This window comes from Zonotrichia albicollis, chromosome 33 (genome assembly GCF_047830755.1).
Source record: "Zonotrichia albicollis isolate bZonAlb1 chromosome 33, bZonAlb1.hap1, whole genome shotgun sequence".
NCBI classification, from domain to species: Eukaryota; Metazoa; Chordata; class Aves; order Passeriformes; family Passerellidae; genus Zonotrichia; species Zonotrichia albicollis.
The window spans coordinates 2,629,112-2,648,013 of NC_133851.1; the positions used below are offsets into that span (position 1 = coordinate 2,629,112).

Below are 18,902 nucleotides of genomic sequence, written 5' to 3' on the forward strand. Positions count from 1 at the left end.
AGCCATCCCCTCCCTCCAGAGTGATCCCCACGAGCTGGGGGTCTGTGGGTGATGTCTGCTGGCTCCCACCCGTGCATGCTGAGCCCGTGGCACTGCCAGGGGGCACCCACCGCCCGCTGATGTCCAGCATGGCCGGCGTGGCCGCCGGCGGGGGCCGGGAGAGCCGCTCGTCCTGCGTGAAGGCTGCCTGCACCATGACGGAGCCGGGCAGCTTCCCTGCGCCTGCTGCCGTGGCCAGAGTCCCGAGGAGAGCCTTGTCCTGGAAAAAGGAAGGAAAAGCGTCACCCATCCATCAGCCACGTCATCCCTCTTTACACCTCCATCAGCCATATCCCATCTTTGCCCCTCCATCAGCCACGTCATCCCTCTTTACACCTCCATCAGCCACATCTCCATGCCCCTCCCTCAGCTGCATCCCTCCATGCCCCTCTATCAGCCACATCCCCCCAAGCCCCTCTATCAGCCACATCCCCCCCTGTGCTGCATCCCCTCCGTGCCCCTCCATCAGCTGCATTCTTCCCATGTCCCTCCATCAGCCACATTTCCCCACCCAGTGCCCACCATGCCCCTCCATCAGCCACATTATCCCCCATGCCCCTCTCAGCCATATTCCCCTGCCATGCCCCTCCACCAGCTTCATCCTCCCATGCCCCTCCAGCAGCTGCATTGTTCCCGTGTCCCTCCATCAGCCACATCTCTCTGCTGTGCCCTCCATCAGCCACATTCCCCTGTCATGCCCCTCCATCAACTGCATCCCCACCATGCCCCTCCATCAGGCACATCCCCCACACCATGCCCACCATGCCCCTCCATCAGCCACATCCCTCCTGTGCCCCTCCATCAGGCACATACCCCCATGCCCTTCCACCAGCTGCATCCTCCCATGCCCCTCCATCAGCCACATCATCCTCTGTGTCCCACCATCAGCCACATCCCCCGCTTTGCCCCTCCATCAGCTGCATCCCCTCTTGCTCCTCCCTCAGCCACACCCCTCCCATGCCCACCGTGCCCCAGCTCTCCCACCTGTGCTGGCTGGTACGGGGCCATACCCCGGCTCAGCTCGAAGCTCTGCCCGCTCTCAGGTGCCCAGGCAGCGGGTGAGGAGGAGGCGGCAGCAGCCGCGCTCTCCTTCTCCTGCCGAAGGCTGTTCCTCTGGATCTGCTGGCGGATCAGCAGCTCCCGGAGCCGCTGGCGCTGAGAAGAATTCAGATTTAGAGCCCAGAGTGACAACAGGACCAAAATCAGCAAAACAAACCATACACAGAGTGCCCACTAATGCCTTCACAGCCCCGGTTTTTCCCTTCCATTCTCTCCCAAACCCAAATGGATGCAACTGGATGAGCAGCTCCTGGAGCCGCTGACGCTGAGAACTCAGTGTTAGAGCCCAGAGTGGCAAGAGAACCAAAACCAGCAAAACAAACCACAGAGAGTGCCCATTGATGCCTTCACAGCCCATTTTTCCCTTTCATTCTCTCCCAAACCCAAATGGATGCAACTGATGAGCAACTCCCAGAGCCACTGGTGCTGAGAAGAATTCAGATTTAGAGCCCAGAGTCGCAACACGACCAAAACCAAAAACAAACCACACAGAGAGTGCCCATTGATGCTTTCACAGCCCCAGTTTTTCCCTCCCATACTCTCTCAAACCCAAATGGATTCAACCAGATCCCAGGAGAGACCTCACCTGCCGCTGCTTCTCCAGCTCCGACTGGCTCATGGTGCCCAGCGCCCCATCCTGGGCACCAGGCAGCTCCGCCAGCTCCCGGTTTGGGGGTGCTGAGAGCCCTGCAGCCACCTCCTCCCTCTTGTCGGCCGTCAGTCCCAGTGCAGCGCGGGGCAGGAAGGTTCCAGAAGGGTCCTGCTGCTGCGGGGGAGCCGGGGGCTGCGGTGGCAGCACCGATGGCGGCCGCAGGGGCGAGAGGCTGTAGGAGTCGGGGGCGGCGGTGCCAGGGCCCAGCGGGCTGCTGGCCTGGTGGAAGCTGGGGGACGAGGCGTAGGCCGAGCTCTGGGGCTTCCCAGAGCCGTAATGGCTGTTGATCCCGTGGGGCTGGTGGGATGGGGAGCCCTTGAGTGGCTCTGAGACGGCCGGGGGGAAGGTGAAGCGCATGGGGGGCTGGCTGCCCGGGAAAACGCTGGCACCGGGCGAGCGGGCAAAGGGCGGCTGGGGCCCTGCCGCTGCCTTGGCGTGGGGGTCACCTGCTGGGGTGCCCCCAAAACCTCCGCCAGCTGCCCCCACTGATTTGAACCCCGGCTCCGGCAGCTGTGGGCGCGGGGGTTTGTGCAGAGGGGTGAAGGGATCCCGGGACTGCGGCCGGGAGGGTGGCTGGGAGTAGGGATCCGGCGATTGGAAGCGAGGGGTGACTGGGGACTGGCAGAAGGCTTCGTTGGAGAGAGGGCGGGGGGTCAGGGGGGACTGGGAGCTGGATTGGGACTGGGGGCTGGCGGGGATGCGGGAGAAGGGCTCAGAGGGCAGGGAGCGGGGCGGGAGGGCGCAGCAGGCCTCGGGGGGCTGCAGCCGGGGCGTCAGCGGGGGCTGCGAGTAGGGGTCCAGGTAGGGAGACTGACGGTACAAATCAGGGTGGCCTGGGGGCGAGGGGGCCAGGGGATGGGGGTCGGGGGGCCGGTGCCCCAGCCCCGGGCTCTGCGGCTCTACCTGAGAGACCCGAGGGGTCATGGGGGCTTTGAAGACGTCGGCCGCCTTCAGCTCCGCAGCCGAGAGGTGGGCGCCGCCTGGGGAGTCCCCGTAGCCCATGGCAGAAGCATAGCCAGGTGAGCAGACCCCCAGGCTTCCCCCATCCTCCTTCTTCACCTCCAGACCCTTCTTCTGCTCCCCAAAAGGCAGGGGAGAGAGCAGGGCCTCAGGGGGCCGTGCCCCAGGACTCCCTGGCACCGACAGGTTGTCCAAGGAGGGGCACCGGGGCTTCAGGAAGGGGTCAGGGGTGCCAGGTTGGTGCCGAGGGGTGCCAGGCGGGGTGGGGTGGAAGTCAGGGGGAGCACGGGGGGCTGTGAGGGGCTGGGGCTGGCTAGGGAAGGGCTGGAAGGCAGCCCCCGACGTGGGGCTCTGGCCCAGGGGCGAGGGGAAGCGAGGCTCCAGCGCGTAGGCGGGCGCCGCGCCGTAGGGATCGTGCGAAGGCACTTGGGCAGGGGACTGGGGCGGGAGCTTGAGGAAGAGCTCGCTGGGAGACTCAGGGCCCCCTCCAGCACCCGCTGGGGGCTTCAGGAAGCCCTCGCCGGTGGCTGGGGGGCTGCTGATGTAGACGGGCTGTGCCCCCGGCGGCACCGGGATCCGCAGGTGCAGCGAGGGCCTCTCGGGCTTGCGCAGTCCCTCCCCTTTGGTCTGCTTGTTGATCTGGCTCTCGGCCTGCTGCAGAGAGAGCCGGGCTGTCAGCGCTGTGGGAGCCCTCCCCACGGGGTGGGCACGGGCTGGGGTGGGCACAGCAATGTCCCCCAAAGCTGGGCCGGGGCCGCCGGGCACCTCCCCGCGCCTCACGTACCTTCTGCACCTTGTTGATGCGATGAGCCGCCCGGTTATCTTTGGCCTTTTGCTAACAAAGACACGAAGCCAGCTGACTTGCAGCCCCCCGGGTGCCCCGGCCCCACCACCCCACTGACCTCCTGGCACTCACCAAATATGGGGCTTTGTCCGTGGCAGGGACTTTCCTCCAGAGCTTCATGATCTGTTTGCAGCGGCTCGACCAGTCTGGGAGTCCAGTACGAGCAGATACAGGGGAGGAAAGCAACGTTAGCCCGGACCTGAGGAGCTCACTCCTACCCTTGGTGGGCCACTGTCCCACCCTCATGTGAAGGGACAACCCAGGAGACAGAGTTAAGACCCCCTACCCACTTTAAAGAACACTTCAGTGGCAGAACAGCTGGGATCTCCCCTCAAAAAAGGAACCAGGGGAGTCACACTCCACCCATACCCCCCAACCCTCACCCCAACGGGGCGGCTGCAGCCCCCCCAGAGCCCTACCTGGATAATCCTGCTTGAGGTTGGGGAAGTTCATGTTGGCGTAGAGGACAGGGGAGATGGTGGAGAGCTCACCCAGCTCCTCGTCCTTCTCCCAGCGCTGCAAACTGCGCTGGTTGTAGGACAGCCCGTCGCCCTCGCCCTCCGTCGTGGGTGTCGTGGGGGTCGAGGGGGTGGTGGCGGCCGAGCTGCTGGCCCAGGGGCTCTCGGGCTCGCAGTGGTCTGGGCTGAAGAAGCCGCTCCGCTCCCTGAGTGAAGACAAGCATCACAGGTTGTCAGGTTGTAAGGATGTGTGGGTCACAGAGCACCCTACAGTTCAGTTCCTCCAAGGAGGGGACCCCCAGCTCCTCTGAGTACCTGTTATCGAGGAATGGGGACTGGCAGACCCCCGAGTACGAGTCCAAGGAGACAGATCCAGAGAGTGAGCCCAGGGAAACGCTCCCTGTGAGGGAAACAAGAGGGGTTGCAGGGAAAACCAAGTTGGGGAACAAACCTGCGCCTGCCCTGGGGGTCCAAACAACTCCCAGACAGCACAACCCCCAAATTCTTCCCTAGATTCACCTCCAGAGCAACAGGGAATACCCAGGAGCCTGGGCTCTCAGACACCACAGGCACCAATGAGTGAGTGAGTTTGGCTTTCATGAAGCTGGAAACAATCCCTGCCCTTCACCACACAACTCCAGGGACCTCCTGGATGATGAGGGCTCTGCCAGTTCCACCCACCCTGCCCCGAGAGCTGCAGGTCTCCTTGCAGGAAGGGCGCTGTGCTCGGCTGGGGTCCTGCCCGGCCTCCATCCCCGCGGCCACGCAGTTGAGGGGCTGCTCCCCACGCTCCGCTGAGCCCAGCACGTCCTTGAAGAGCTGCTGCACATCCTTGCTCTCCATCTTGGGCAGCTCTGCAGAGACAAACGCAGGAGAAGCTGGGTGCAAATACCATACTGATGGGAAGCAGAGAAACCTCGGGGTCACGGTCCTGGGACCCCTTCAGCAGAAGAGGGAGCACAGGATGGTCTCACCTTCCGTGGGGATCTTGTCGAGGTCGGAACTCAGCGCTCCCTCGCCTGGGGTGGCCGGTTTTTCGGTGTCCCCGCGGTCTGGGGAATCCTTGGGCTCGTCAGCTCCTGAGGAAGAATCAAGAAATGCCCTCAGCCCCCTGGGGAACCCCGGCTCAGGGTTTTGGGGACCCCCATGGGGCAGCCCCTGCCACCCAACAAGGGGACACGAGTCCATCGGTCTTCCAGCGGCGCCGCGCCACAAGGGGGCGCTCTAAGCACCACTCTATGGTCACGGGCATCATGGGATTGACCATAGAGCTCAGCCCCGCCTAGAGCAGAGCCCTCAACCATAGAGTTTGGTCTCGGTGGCTGTGGGCGCCCTGTGCCCCGTGGAGGACTCGGCTCTGAGGGTCCCACAGGGGTCTCACCCAGCTCCTCGGCCTTGGCGTCATCCTTGCCATCGTCATCGGGAGCGGCGGCGCTGCCGTCAGTGCTGTCGTCGCCTGCAGGGTAGCCCAGGATTCAGTGAGCAGGGTCAGGATCCCCCCCGAGCCCCGGTGCCTTCCCTCAGCGGTGATGGCCGCCCCTCACAGCCCTCGGCCTTGTCCAACGAGCCTCAGAGCCCCCAGCACTGCTCACAATGGGGGTCCCCAACAATCCCAGCGACCTCCGACATCCCCCCAAGACCCCCAATAACCCCAGGGACCCTGAACAACCCCCTCAGCCATTCCCGGCCATCCTGGGGACCCCAACAACTTCCAACAAGGCCAGGGGTCCCACAGCAACCTCAGGGACAACCCCCAAGAAACCCCAACAACCCCAGAGACATCCGATATCCCCAGGGACCCTCAAGCCATCCTGGGGGACCCCAACAAGGTCCAAAAAAACTCAGGGATCCACAACAACCCCAGGAACAACACCCAACAACCCCAGCGACCTCTGATATCCCCAACAAGCCCAGCGACCCTGAGCAACCCCCTCAGCCATCCTGAGGGCTCCAACAAGCCCCAACAAACCCAGGGACCCCCAACAATCTCAGGGACAACCCCCAACAAGCCCAGGGACCCTGAACAACCCCCTCATCCATCCTGAGGACCCCAACAAGTTCCAATAACCCCAGGGACAACTCCCACAAGCCCCAACAAGCCCAGGGATCCCCCAACCCCAGTAGGGACCCACAACAACCCCTCGCTAACCCCTGTAACTCCCCCCATCCTAAGCTGCAGACCCACTCGTGGCCACACTCACCTCGGGGGTGGGTGGGGGTCTCCCTCCTGTCCGGGGTGCCCCCCTGCAGTGCCCCAGCGAGGTTGGGGTCCCCCTTGGGCCTTGGGGCACCCTGGCCCAAGGCGGGGCGGGCGGCCCCGTCCCCAACCCCGCCTGCTGCCAGCAGCGCCTTGCGGCTCAGGTCCATCAGTGCCTTCCCAAAAAACGCCTCCTGCAATTGGGGAGGGGGTTCTGTCAGCATGTGGGGGTCTCCCCATCCATCTCCTCACCCATTCCAAGCCCCTCCATCCATCCCACCTGCAGGTACGGGGGGAACATGTCCTCCAACTTGCTCTTCTTCCGTCCCCGGCGCTTCTTCTTCTCGTCCCCCTCTCCTGAGCCAGGATCCAGGCCAGCCTCGGCTGGGACATCACCAGGAGCCCCTGCAAGAGCCCCCCAGCAATGAAAACCACCCCCAAAAAGGGTCTGGGGATGGTCCTGTGCCACTGGAGGGGCACTGCACATCCCTGGGGGTGAGAAGGGAATGGGAAATAAAGGGGAAGGGAAATAAAGGAGAAGGGAAATAAAGGGGAAGGGAAATAAAGGGGAAGGGGAAGGTTTGGGAAGGGAAGGGGAGAAAAAAAGGAGAAAAGGGGGGGGAAAAAGGAGGGAAAGGGGGAGAAGGGGGGGAGAAAAGTGGGAAGAAAAGAGGGGGAGAAAAGGGGGAAAAGGGGGGGGAAAAGGGGGGGAAAAGGGGGGGGGAAAGGGGGGGAAAAGGGGGAGGAAAAGGGGGAGGAAAAGGGGGAGGAAAAGGGGGAGGAAAAGGGGGAGGAAAAGGGGGAGGAAAAGGGGGAGGAAAAGGGGGAGGAAAAGGGGGAGGAAAAGGGGGAGGAAAAGGGGGAGGAAAAGGGGGAGGAAAAGGGGGAGGAAAAGGGGGAGGAAAAGGGGGAGGAAAAGGGGGAGGAAAAGGGGGGGAAAGAAAAAAGGGAAAAGGGGGGGAAAAGAGGGGGGAAAAGGGGCAGGGAAAAAAAAAGAGAGGGAAAAATAGGGGGGAAAAAGGAATCATTGGGCCCTACCATCCTCAGGGTGTCCCTCGGTGCTCAGCCCCTCACGCCCCACGTCTGGCAGCACTGCTGAGACCTTCTTGAGCCGTGTGTGGGACTTGCGCTGCCTCACCATGAACCCACCGATGCCTGGGGGGCAGAGGAGCAGTGGGGATCACAGTGGGCTCACGGAAGAGCCCAGAAGGGTTCAGAGCCAGCAGGACACTGCAGGACACTCACCAGGCCGGTACGGTTTGCGCTTCCTCTTCTTGCACTCCTCAGGGTCCTCCAGCCCCTTCCCTGAGTCCCCATCAGCTCCAACGTCGCGGTCAGGGCTGGCTGGAGCCTCCAGCTTGATCTCACACTCCATGTGCTCCACACCCACTGCAGGGGGGTGCACATGAGTGGGACCCCCTGACACCCCAACACTGCAACCCCCCGGCTCTCCCAGCAGGAGCACCCACGCTGCAATGCCCCAGCTCTGCCAGCAGGAACACCCACCGTCAGCTTTGAGCAGCTCATCGGTGTCCAGGTCACCGTCCTTCTTGTCCTCAGGGCCCAGGGGGTCGCCCCCCTCCAGCCCCCCGTCCCCGTTGAGGGTGCCCGGGCGGCCCTTGCGCTGCCGCCGCTTGTGCAGGGGTGACAGGGTCAGGTTGCGCAGCACGGCCATCCCCGTCTCTGTCAGCCACACGCCCTCGAAGCGGAAATACTGGGGCTCTGAGGGGACAAATGCCAGCGTTGGGGACAAATGGCAGCGCTGGGTGTGTGGCCAGAGGATGGCACAGCCCTGGGAAGCCCAGCACGTACCTGGATCCTTGGCTTTGATCATCTCTGCAGAAGGAGCGGGCACTGTGGCAGGAAAGCAGAGGAGCAGGTGAGTCCCCACACCCCTCAAATGCCCCCCAGATCCCCCGGAGTTCCCCAATATCCCATGAACTCACCGGGTTTGACCACGTAGGGCTGGCAGGCACTGCAGTCAAAACCTTCATCTGCAGCTTGCTCCACCTCCTCCTCAGTGAAGAGGCTGTCACACGCGGCGTGCAGCCACCTGTGGGGAGCATGGGGACCATAACACACCACAGCCTCTCTGCAGGACCCCAAATTCGAGCCCCTGGAGTCCAGGGCACGGTGCTCACCGATCACAGTGCCGGCACTGGATGAGCAGATCGTCCTCCACGTATTTCTCACGGCAGAAGGGGCACACAACCAGGCTGGCACAGGGTGCACAGTGGGTGTAGTTGTTCTGCCACTCGCAGTGGAAGCCAGGAGATGCAGCCCCACACTGCACACAGCACACGCACCTGCAGAGAGGCGCCCAAAGGGTCAGCACCCCAAATTTAGCACCCAAATTTCAGCCCTGTGTGTCCCCCACGCACCACTTGCACTTCCAGCCGCCCTTGGGCACGGTCTGCAGCGGGGGGTCCAGGCAGTAGGTGTGGTAGCTGATGTCGCAGTCGTCGCAGAGCAGCAGGCGCGAGGGGTCCGAGGCTTTGCCGCACACCTCGCACACGATGCACTCCACGCAGCGCCAGCCCTTCAGCAGCATCACCTTGGTGATCTGGGGACACGGGAGGGCACCCACGTGAGCCCTGGGCATGGCCATGGGGGTCCCTGGGCTACCCCCCCATCCACACCCCAGGGCTTGGCACGGACAGGCCAGAGCACAGCTCAACACACAAGACCTTGTGTGTCCTTGGGGGGCACAGCACAGTTCTGGGGTGGGGCTGGGGGTGCTGGGCCCCCTCCTCACCTTGCTGTTGACACAGTAGGGGTGGTAGCACTGGGAGCACTGGGAGCAGGCGAGCAGGTGCCCCTCGGCCCCACGCCCGAAGCTGCCACACACCACGCACATGTCCTGAGTGGGGGTAGAGGTTGTGAGTGAGGAGACACAGCTGGCAGAGGAGAGACAGAGTCTGTCCCACCCTGTCCATCTGTCTGTCCTGCCATGCCCTGGTTACCTGCATGAGCACAAACTTGTCAGTGTTGGAGAAGAGGACGACTGTGTTCTGCATGGTGTCATCATCGTCCTCATCCTCCTCCTTGCTGGGCGAGCTCTCCACGTCGGCGAGCTGAGGACAGAAAGGGAGGCTCAGCACACAGGACACCCTCTCTGTGCAGTGTCAGGGCATCAGGAAGATGCAGGGCCAGCAGAACCCCTCCCCAGGGGGAAGCTCTGTATCTGCTCCATTTTTTGTGGTGAAGCCCCCAGACTCAGCAAAGGCACAGGCATGAGACCCCATAAGACCCAACCCACCCCACATAAAGGCCTCAAGTCTTTCCATGGGAGAGATGATAGAGAAGGGGATGGGGGAGACTCTCAACAGCTCAAGGATTCCCTGGACCCTCCCTGCCCCAGCCCAGCCTTACTGCTAAGGTGTCCACAGATGAGGTGGTCGACTTCAGGCGTGCCCGGCCTCGGCCCCGCCCCCGTGGGAGCCACCTCGGGGGCGTCTCCGCCCTGGGAAGCTGCTGCTGCGCCCCTGTGGCCAAGGGGAGAGGGGAGTTACAGCACTGGGAGCAGTGGGACCCCCCATGCCAGGGCAGCAGAGGGGCACTGCCCCCATCCCACCCCACCACACACTCAGCCCTCGCCTACTTGCTGCCCAGTGAGGGGGCTCAGGGTGAGGGGTCCCCCCGAAATTGTGGTGAGGGATCCTCCTATACCTGCTTGACACGGGAGCGCACCGGGGAGCTGCCGGCGCCGGCTCTTGTCCCCGTCCCCTTTGGCTGCTGGCTCAAAGAGCAGCGAGTCATCGGTCTCAGCGCCCATTGGCAGTGACCCGGCATCCTCCTTCTGCAGGCTGGCATCAGCCGAGGCTGGCCCAGCTCAGGGGACAGAGACCCCCCACCCTCAGGGTCTGGGGACCCCAGCAGCGGCTCCGAGCCGGGGAAGCTGCTGCTCGTGTCCCCCTGGCTCAGGTTGGAGATCTCGTTGAGGATGTCGGGCCGTGGGCGCAGCGCGGGGGGCTCGGGGCACCCCTCGTCCCGTGGCTCAGCAGCTTCTCGTTGGTGGGGCACACCTCCATGGGGGTCTCAGGGCCCAGCTCCTCCGGTTCCAGGAGCAGGGGGGACCCCGAAGGAGACCCCTTGACTCAGGTTCCCCCCCAGCCCGGCCTTCTTCAGGGCATCCTCCTCGCTGAGTGGTGGGGAGCTTCCACTGGTGCCCTCCCTCTCCAGCCTCGGTGCTTCTTCTTCTCCTCTTCCTCCTCCTCAGGCAGGCTTGGAAAGGGCCCCAGCTCGGGGGCTGGGCTGCCCTGGGGGGCATCGGCAGGGGGGCTGGCTGGGGACTCCCCCTCAGCACCGGCCATCTCCATCTCCTCATCCTCAGGGGCACTGCAGGGGCCAGGGTGACAGCAGGGGAGCCCTAGGGGTGGCGGTGGGGAGCCAGGGGGGTCGGTGTCCATGGCGATGCCAGGGCTGCCAGGGGGCTCAGGCAGGGCTGGCGTGGGGGCTCGAGCACCTCGTCCTCCTTGGCATCAGGGGAGGGCGCTGGGGTCCGTGCAGGCGAGATGGCACGGAGAGCTGGGGGTAGAGGGGGAGAAGTGTGAGATATCACAGCCCCCCAGAGACACCCACCTCCCCAGTCCCAACCCTGGTGTTTCCCCAGACCCACCTGGGGAGCTGAGGGTGGGGGTGTCATCTCAGGGGCAGCGAGGGCTCTGGCTCCAGCTCCATCTCCTCCTCAGGGAGCACCTCTGGAGCCAGGGCTGGCGCTTCCTCTGCCACTGTCACCTCGGGGAGGAGACCTGGGGACAAGGATGAGGTGAGGGAGTGTGGGGGTCCCCTCCATCCCCCCTGTGCCACCCAGCTTGGCATTGAGAGGTCCCAAAGTACCCCAAACAGGGCACCAGCATATGAAAAGAGAAGGAACAGAGGAATCCAGCAAAGCCAGGGCTGGGAGAAGCCACAAAAAACATCCAGAGGAGGGAAAAGAGGACAGTGAGGAGTGCCCAGATTACCTGGTGGTTTCAGGTCCTCCTCGGGGGGCAGCTCGCTGGGGACCGGCTCTTCAGGGGCCAACTCAACAAGGGGGGGCTCTTCAGGGCTCAGCTTCTCGGGGGGCAGCGCTTCAGGAAGGGGGTCCTTGGGGAGCAGCTCGATGGGGGGAGGTTCACTGGGGGGCAGCTCCTCGGGGGGCAGCTCCTCAGGGGGTGGCTTGTTGAGGGGCAGCTCATCCAGGGATGGCTCACTGAGGGGTGGCTCTTCAAGGGGAGGAGGTTTGGGGGGTGACTCGTTGGGGGGCAGCTCGTCAGGGGGTGATTTGTCAACGGGCAGTACTTCAGGAGGGGGCAGCTCATGGGGGGGCGACTTTTCAAACGCTGGTTTCTCAGGGGGCAGCTCAGCAAGGGGAGGGACATCGAGGGGCAGCTCGTTGTGGGGGGGTTCACTGGGGGGCAACTCCTCGAGGGAGGGTCTGTCAGGGGGCAGCTCAGCAAGGGATGGGGTCTCAAGGGGCAGCTCCTCACAGGGGGGCTCCTCGGGGGGCAGCAGGAGAGGAAGGGGCTCCTCAGGGGGCTGCACTTCAGGAGGCTGAATGTCAGAGGGCTGCGTGTCGGGGGGTGGCTGATCGAGGGGCAGCTCATCTGAGGGAAGTTCTTCGGGGGGTTCTTCACTGGGGGGCACCTCCACAGAGGCCAGCTCGCCAGGAGGACACTCAGCATTGCCTGGGGGAGCCTCCTTGGGGTCTGGGGGTGCCTCTTGGGGGTCTGGGGGTGTCTCCTTGGGGTCCACGAGGGGCTGTGTCTCCTCATCACACCCCACAGGCTCCAGCTCAGGCGGGGGCATGGGCGCATCCGTCGAGTCGCTGGGGACAGGGGACTCTGACCTGGGATGGGGGGACCTGGGTGAGGGGACAGCACTCAGGCCACCCTGTCCCCCACCCACAGAGGGCCTGAGCCCCCTCCAAAGCAGCACCCCCATCCCCACTCACATCTGGGCAGGTGGGTCAGGCTGTGGTGAAGGTTCTGGCGCCGTGGGGACATCGGCCGTGGCACGGCGCTGCTGGCAGTCCCCACACACCTCCGAGCCCGGGGACCACTGGCAGCTGGAGCTGGGGTGCTGGCCACAGTCTGAGCAGACCCAGCAGTTCTGAGGGGAAGCAGAGATGTGTCAGGGGTGCAGGGGGGGGCAGGCACAGCGCACCCCAAGTGAGAGCAGGACATACCTTGCACTTCCAGGGGCCGGTGGGGAGGCCCTGGGTGGCTGGCTCCGTGCAGGAGCTGTGGTAGCCCTTGTCACACGCCTCGCACACCAGCATGGCAGAGTGCTGGCCGGGCTGCCTGTAGGGCACAGCAGCAAGTGAAGGCCGGGACCCCTCCTTGAGTGCACAGCCCCATCCCCAGCGCGAGTCTGGGGGCTCACCTGCAGGTTTGGCACACTTTGCACTGGGGGCACTGCCAGCCCGAGCGCTTGCGAGGCGTCAGGGAGATGTTCAGGCAGGCCCCGTGGAAGTGCTGCCCGCAGCTGGTGCAGAACACCAGGTCCTGCAGCTCGCCCGGCCCGCTGCACACCGAGCACCGCGCGTCCTCTGTCAGCCACGAGAAAAGGGGGGTCAGGGCCGCCTGCTCGTGGGGTTCCACCCTGCTGGGAGCAGGTCAGGAGGCTCCCAGCACCCAAGGGTGGTGTCCCCAGCCCCACGCACCCATATCCACGGCCTCAGCCACGTGCTCGGGGCAGAGCAGCCGCAGGGTCTTCATGGACTGGAAGCAGCCGCTGGCGGCGGCGCAGGGGAAGTGGTAGAGGCGGGAGCAGCCGGCGGCCGCCCGGCAGGGGATGGTGGCGCCTGCCCGCCCGCAGCGTTCACATTTCTGCGAGCAGAGGAGTTCAGGGGGTCAGCAAGTGTGCAGCAAACCCTGCCATCCCCCTGAATCCCCTTTGGGATCTGCTCACCTGTGAGATCCCTGAGAAAACAGCTCTGGCCACGCCGGCCACGTCCGGCCCCGCACCGGCCGCCCAGGCCGCACACCAGTGGTGCACCCAGCAGTGCCCTGTGGGGAGGGGGAGTCAGGGACAGCTTGGGGACACTCAGGTGGCAGGATGGGGACACTCAGGTGGCAGAATGGACACACTCAGGTGGCAGAATGAGGACCCTCGTGCCGTGATCACACTCACCCGTTGGCTCAAAGAGCTGCGCTGGCGTCACCCCCTCGGAGAAGCCAATCTGTGCCAGGCTGTCACCCGCCAGCTCTGGCTCTGGGGGGAGCTGGCTGGGCCCTGGGGGAGCCCCTGGGCCGGGCCCATCAGGGGGTTCGTGCCCCGCCAGCCGCTCGGGCCAGTCGGGCACTGGCTCGAAGCGCTGCAGCTCCCGCTGCCCGTGTAGGCTCCAGTCCCCACAGTTGCAGAGGGCACAGCGGCGGCCCAGCGGGCTGGGAGGGGACAAGAGGGGGTGTCAGGGACATTTAGGACACCATCCATAGCTCCACGCCACCCCTGAGCCCTCCACCCTCACCTGGCAGCCTCGGGAGGTCCCTCCGTGCCCGCGGTGTCCGGCTCTGGCCCCGCAGAGGCTCCTTCGGGGGGTTTCAGGGGGTCCCCCTCGGCGCTGCCCATCTCCTCCGAGGCCATGACCCCATTGGCTGTGGGGACAGGGGTGTCACCACCACAGGGCAAACAGGGCCAGGTGCCCAAAGTCCTGCCCACCCTGGCAGGGTCTCTGTCTATGGCTCACCTGGCGCGGCTGCGTCCTTCTCCTCGCTGGGCACCTTCTGTTCGTCCATCCTGCCTCCGGCGTTCCTGGGGGGCCACAGCTGTAAGGGGGGACACCCGTCAGCACCAGGGATGGTGGCACCTTCCCTGGCACCCTGCAGCCTCCCTCTAGCCAAGGGACAGGGCAGCATCTTCCCACTGCGACCCCAAACACAATTTTTAGGCTCTGGCATTGGGAATGTCCCCCAGGAGCAGAGGGTGGCACCTGCCCCACAGGGGTCCACGAGACCCCCTGGCCTCCCCCATCGCCCTCTGCCCACCAGGTCCTCCCCAACTCCAGCCAGTGCCACCCCAACAGATCTGGGGCAACCAAACCCCTGAGTGACCTGGATTAAGGGGGAGCAGTGACCCCGACTCTACCACACACCAGCACCCCACGGAGTCACCGAGACCCCTGAGGAGCCCTCAGGACCCTCCCAGCAAAGCTGGGACCCCCACGTGGGGAATATTCATGGCAATTCGGGACGCAGCAAAAAAACGGGGTCCCCACCACCAGCACCTGCCTGTGCCCCCATTTCCTCAGGCCCAGCACCGACCCCGCGCAGCACAGGGGGTCCCGGGATGGGAACGGGGGGAGACTCACCCCAAAACACGACCCAGAAACCGGGGATGGGGTCCCGCAGCCGCCCCCTCCCACCGCTGCCTCAAGCGCACCCCAAAAACCCCGGAGGGCTCCAGCACGGCGGGGGCAGCGAGGGGGACCCCAAAGCGGAGCACGGAACACGCACGGGGGAACCCGCGGGCACCGGGGGGGGCCCAACGCAGAGTCCGGGGCACCGGGGAGGGAGGGACGCACCGGGGCAGCGCCAACCCCCCAAAAACCCGGGAGGGTCCCGGCCGCGGGGTAGAAAGCGCCGTGTCCCACCCAGCACCTCCCTGGCCCCGGTTCCCGGTGGGCCCGGGGCTGTTCGAGCCCTCCCCGGAAAGTCTCCGGGGCCGGGGGGATTCGGGCCCTCCCGGGAAAGGCTCCGGGGCCGGGGGGAGGCCCGGCCCGCACCCCCCGGTGAGCCGAAACACCACGCGGGGACACCACCCCCCCCCACACCCTCCCCGGTGCTCCCGGGCCACGCTTCCCCCGCTCCCCGGTGCAACCGGGGGGTCGAACCGGCCAGGCCCCGATCCCCGGCCCACCGCGGCCTACGCTGGCACCGGCACCGGGCCCCGAGCGACGGGCCCGGCCGTAGCTGCGCTACACCCGCCCGGGCCCCGCCGGTACCGGACACAAAGGCGTGGGAGCCGCGCTCTGGGCCCGGCCCCGGTCAGGCCTTACCGGGAGCGGCGGCACGGCGGAGGCGGCGCGGCCCGGAGCCCGCACGACCGCGGGGCCGCTCCTTCCGGGGCCGCCGGGGCCCGTCCCGCCCGCGCGGGCCCCACGGCGGGGCCGTTTGCACCCCCGCGCCCCCCGCCCGGTGCTCACCCCCGCGGCCGCCCTACGCCGACGGGCCTCGGGGCGCGGGGCGTTCGGTGCTCCCCGGCGCGGCCATTTCCAGAGGAAAGTAGGTCCCGCCGCCCGCCCCCGCCCCGCCCCGCCCGCCCCGCCGGGGCCGCCGCCGCGCTGGGTCCTAAGGGGGAGCCGCGGAGCGGGGGGCGCCGCCGCTCCCGCACTACTTTGGGCGGCGGGGGCTGCGGGCGGAGGGAGACGGTGCGCGGCGGGCGGGCGCTGCGGCCGCGGCGGGGGGGGGGCGCGGGGGGTGTGACGGCGCGCGCGCGGCCGCAGCGCACGCTGCCGGGCGGGGCGGGGGGGGAGATCCCTCCGCCGAGCTTAACCCCGGCGGCGCCGGGGCGGGAGCGCACGTGGGCACCGAGGGGGCGGGGCTAGAGGAGCCAGGCTCCGCCCACCGCACCGGCACCGGCACCGGGGATGGATGGATAGATGGGTGGATGGATAGAGGGAGGGTTCCCGGATCGCGAAGGAAGGGTGGCATTCGGGATCGCCCACGGTGTCCCGGGCCGGTGTCTCCGTTATCAGTGTCCGGTATCAGGGTTCCCCGTAGGAGCCTACGGGACAGGTCCCGGTGTATCCGGAAGAGCTGTTGTGTCCACTGCCGGTATCCCTGTACCGGTCCGGGAATCCCCGGTAGCAGCCGCCGAGCCCGGTCCCGGTCCCCGCTCACCGGCACCACGTGCTGCTGCTGCTGAGCCCCGGTCCTGCAGCACCATGCACGCCCGGTTCCGGTATCCCCGGAGCAGCCGGTCCTGCTCCCCCCCACCCCAAGGGGTGCACGGGGCCGGTACCGCCCGTTTGGACCCTGAACCCCCCCGGGGAGGGGTAGGGGGGGTCAGACCCAGGACCCCCCCGTGCCCAAACCCCAGACCCAGCGATCTGGGAGGAAAATTGAGGGGGTGCAGCCCCACCCTGGTCCCAGCACCCCAAAAACACTTCATGCCCCCCCCCAAGCAGCTCCCGTTCCTCTTTACCACCACAATTGTGTAATTAGCACCAATTAGCCCGGCTGGGTGGAGATAAGCCTCAAGGGGAACCGCAGCCAGAGCCCCCCCACACACTCACAAAGTTCTCAGGGATAGAAATGAGGGGGGACAGGGCTGGAAAACCCCCAAAATCCCAGTGAGGCTCTTGGGGTGCTCAGTGCCATGAGGAGGGGGCGCATCCAGGGTTGGAGGGAGCCTCCCCCCCCCCCCCAGCAAGGAACAACCCCCCCAATTCAGGGGTTTAGAGACAAAACAAAGTTGAATTGTTCCAGCCCCGACTCCCACGGGTCCGGGGGAACAACACCCGCATTGAGCCCTGGCTGCCCGAGCAGGAACGGCCCCGACCTGTCCTTGTGGCTGTGGGGGGGACAGCAGAGAGCCCCCAGCCCGCTGGGAGCCCCACAGGCTGTGCAAAGTGAGGGGCTCCCCACAAGGAGGGTCCTGGGGAGGGGTCTGTCCCCACCCCAGGGGTCACAGCACGCTGGTGGATCTGCCACAGGATTTATCCAGCTCCCCACGAGCTTCATGAAGGTCCCCGTGGTCACCTGAAGGTGAGGGGACATCGGTGGCAGCGCATCGGGGCTCCAGGTGGGCTCTGTGCCCCTCACACCTCCACCAGCTTCTTCCTTTCACTGTCCTCTCCTCCCAGCTGGGGACACGGCAGGACAGACAGGATGTGCCAGTGGGACACACAGACACACAGGTGGGACCCCAGACCCACCCAGACCCCCCCTCAGCTCTGCAGGGCCCAGAAAACCCTGGGACCCCCTCCCCAGGAGGGGCAGCACCGGCCGTGTCCCCCCCCCCCCGCCAGCTCTCAGCTCACCTGGAAGCCGTGGGGACAAAGGGACATCGAGGCTTCAAACCACCGAGGTGTCCCCCCTGTCCCAGGTGACCCAGAGGGGTCCCCCCTGTCCCCCAATCTCGGGGGTCCCTCAGGGAATGTCACCAAGTGGATCAGGATGGAGCCATGATGATGATGATGATGATGGAGTGATGGGAGACCAGCAGCCCCACAACACCCCCCAGACCCCCCAAACTGCCCCACAACAACCCCAAACTGCCCAACAACAACCCCCAGACCACCCAAACTGCCCAACAACACCCCCAAACTGCCCCAGCAGCCCCACAACACCCCCAAACTGCCCCACAACACCCCCAAACTGCCCCACAACAACCTCAAACCTCCCAAACTGCCCCACAACACCCCCAAACTGCCCCACAACAACCCCAGACCCCCCAAACTGCCCCAGCAGCCCCACAACACCCCCCAGACCCCCCAAACTGCCCCAAAACACCCCCAAACTGCCCCACAACAACCCCAGACCCCCCAAACTGCCCTAGCATCAGACAGAACTCCTCCTCGCCCATCACCACCACCTTGGAGGCTGCAAGGGGGGCACCAGCTCAGGGGGGGCTGCCTGGGACCCCCCAAATCCTCCCCTCAAGGCTCAGACCAGCGTCCATTTCACTCCAGGGGCACCTCAGCCCCCAGCACAAGGTTTTGGGGTACAAGACACCCCCACAAAAATGGGGACAGCGCTGTCCTCATCACCCGGGGTCCCACAGGGGGATCAGGAAGAGAGCCCCCTCCTCATCCAGCCGGGATTTACTGCTCTGCACCGTGGGCTCACAGCCCAGGGAGGTTTTACCGGATGGGGGGGACACAACACTGGGCTCGGTGCTCCCGGTATCACCCGAGGGAGGGGATGGAGAACCGGGAACCCCTCCCGTTGGGGCTCCAGGGGGTCCCGGGGAGGCTGAACACAGCCCCAAACCCCCACCCGGGGTGGGCTCCCGCCGTGCTGAGCCCCTCCGGTGCACCCGCCGTTGCCGGTAATCTCCAGTGGAGCATCCCCGCTCTCACGCACACCTCGGGAACGGATTCCCGAAGCCCTGGACACCCCCAGGCCGAGTCGCCCTGCACGGACCCAGCCGGTGCTCGGTAACCGGGGATGAGAATTTGGCGGGAGAGCGCGGGCGGCCGCGGCAAACAGCGCAATAAACGTGCGGGGGGGCGGGGCCACCGCCACTACACCGGCGGCCGCACGTGACCACAACACCGCCCGCCCGCTCCCATTGGCTGCGCAGAGCGGATAGGGGCGGGGCTAAGAGGCCGCGCATGCGCTTTAGCTGGAGGGGCTCTCCATTCATGAAAAACGGAGGGAAGGGCCGTGGCCACGTGGTGGTCGCGAAATTGAGCGGGAATGGGGAGGGGGGTGTGAAAAATGCGGATTTTATCCTTGGCTTCTCGCGAATATTCAAATGAATATTATGCGTTGTGTCAGGAAGTTTTGCTGTATTAATTCTCTTACGTAGTGCGTTATATATAGTTTTAGGTTATAATGTTAAAATAGAAACTATGCTATATAGGATGTGAAAAATGCAGATTTTATGATTGGCTTCTCGCAAATATTCAAATGAATATTATATGTGTTGTGTCAGAAAGTTTTGCTATATTAATTCTCTTAAGTAGTGCGTTAAATATAGTGTTAGGTTTTGTGAAAAATGCGGATTTTATCCTTGGCTTCTCGCAAATATTCAAATGAATAT

At 65.2% G+C, this 18,902-nt stretch overlaps 1 protein-coding gene across 1 annotated transcript in view; it reads right to left on the reverse strand.

Annotated features, from left to right (window-relative positions):
- KMT2D (lysine methyltransferase 2D) overlaps positions 1-15,618 on the reverse strand; it is a 32,960-nt gene extending 17,342 nt beyond the window's left edge. The window contains 43 exon segments of the mRNA XM_074530941.1: positions 111-259; positions 1,024-1,194; positions 1,685-3,364; positions 3,495-3,545; positions 3,627-3,708; positions 3,973-4,218; positions 4,328-4,412; positions 4,694-4,732; positions 4,735-4,866; positions 4,987-5,091; positions 5,394-5,468; positions 6,214-6,403; positions 6,490-6,614; positions 7,248-7,364; positions 7,455-7,598; positions 7,716-7,931; positions 8,022-8,063; positions 8,156-8,262; positions 8,351-8,515; positions 8,591-8,772; positions 8,965-9,069; positions 9,173-9,283; positions 9,582-9,640; positions 9,643-9,694; positions 9,879-9,908; positions 9,910-10,040; positions 10,043-10,201; positions 10,204-10,288; positions 10,291-10,337; positions 10,340-10,411; positions 10,414-10,659; positions 10,662-10,754; positions 10,832-10,960; positions 11,174-12,039; positions 12,145-12,302; positions 12,379-12,493; positions 12,576-12,741; positions 12,856-13,021; positions 13,104-13,201; positions 13,326-13,579; positions 13,663-13,789; positions 13,882-13,960; positions 15,337-15,618. Of these exon segments, the coding sequence (XP_074387042.1) occupies positions 111-259; positions 1,024-1,194; positions 1,685-3,364; positions 3,495-3,545; positions 3,627-3,708; positions 3,973-4,218; positions 4,328-4,412; positions 4,694-4,732; positions 4,735-4,866; positions 4,987-5,091; positions 5,394-5,468; positions 6,214-6,403; positions 6,490-6,614; positions 7,248-7,364; positions 7,455-7,598; positions 7,716-7,931; positions 8,022-8,063; positions 8,156-8,262; positions 8,351-8,515; positions 8,591-8,772; positions 8,965-9,069; positions 9,173-9,283; positions 9,582-9,640; positions 9,643-9,694; positions 9,879-9,908; positions 9,910-10,040; positions 10,043-10,201; positions 10,204-10,288; positions 10,291-10,337; positions 10,340-10,411; positions 10,414-10,659; positions 10,662-10,754; positions 10,832-10,960; positions 11,174-12,039; positions 12,145-12,302; positions 12,379-12,493; positions 12,576-12,741; positions 12,856-13,021; positions 13,104-13,201; positions 13,326-13,579; positions 13,663-13,789; positions 13,882-13,930 (7,421 nt within the window). The 5' untranslated portion in view covers positions 13,931-13,960; positions 15,337-15,618.
- Positions 15,619-18,902: the final 3,284 nt, after the last annotated feature.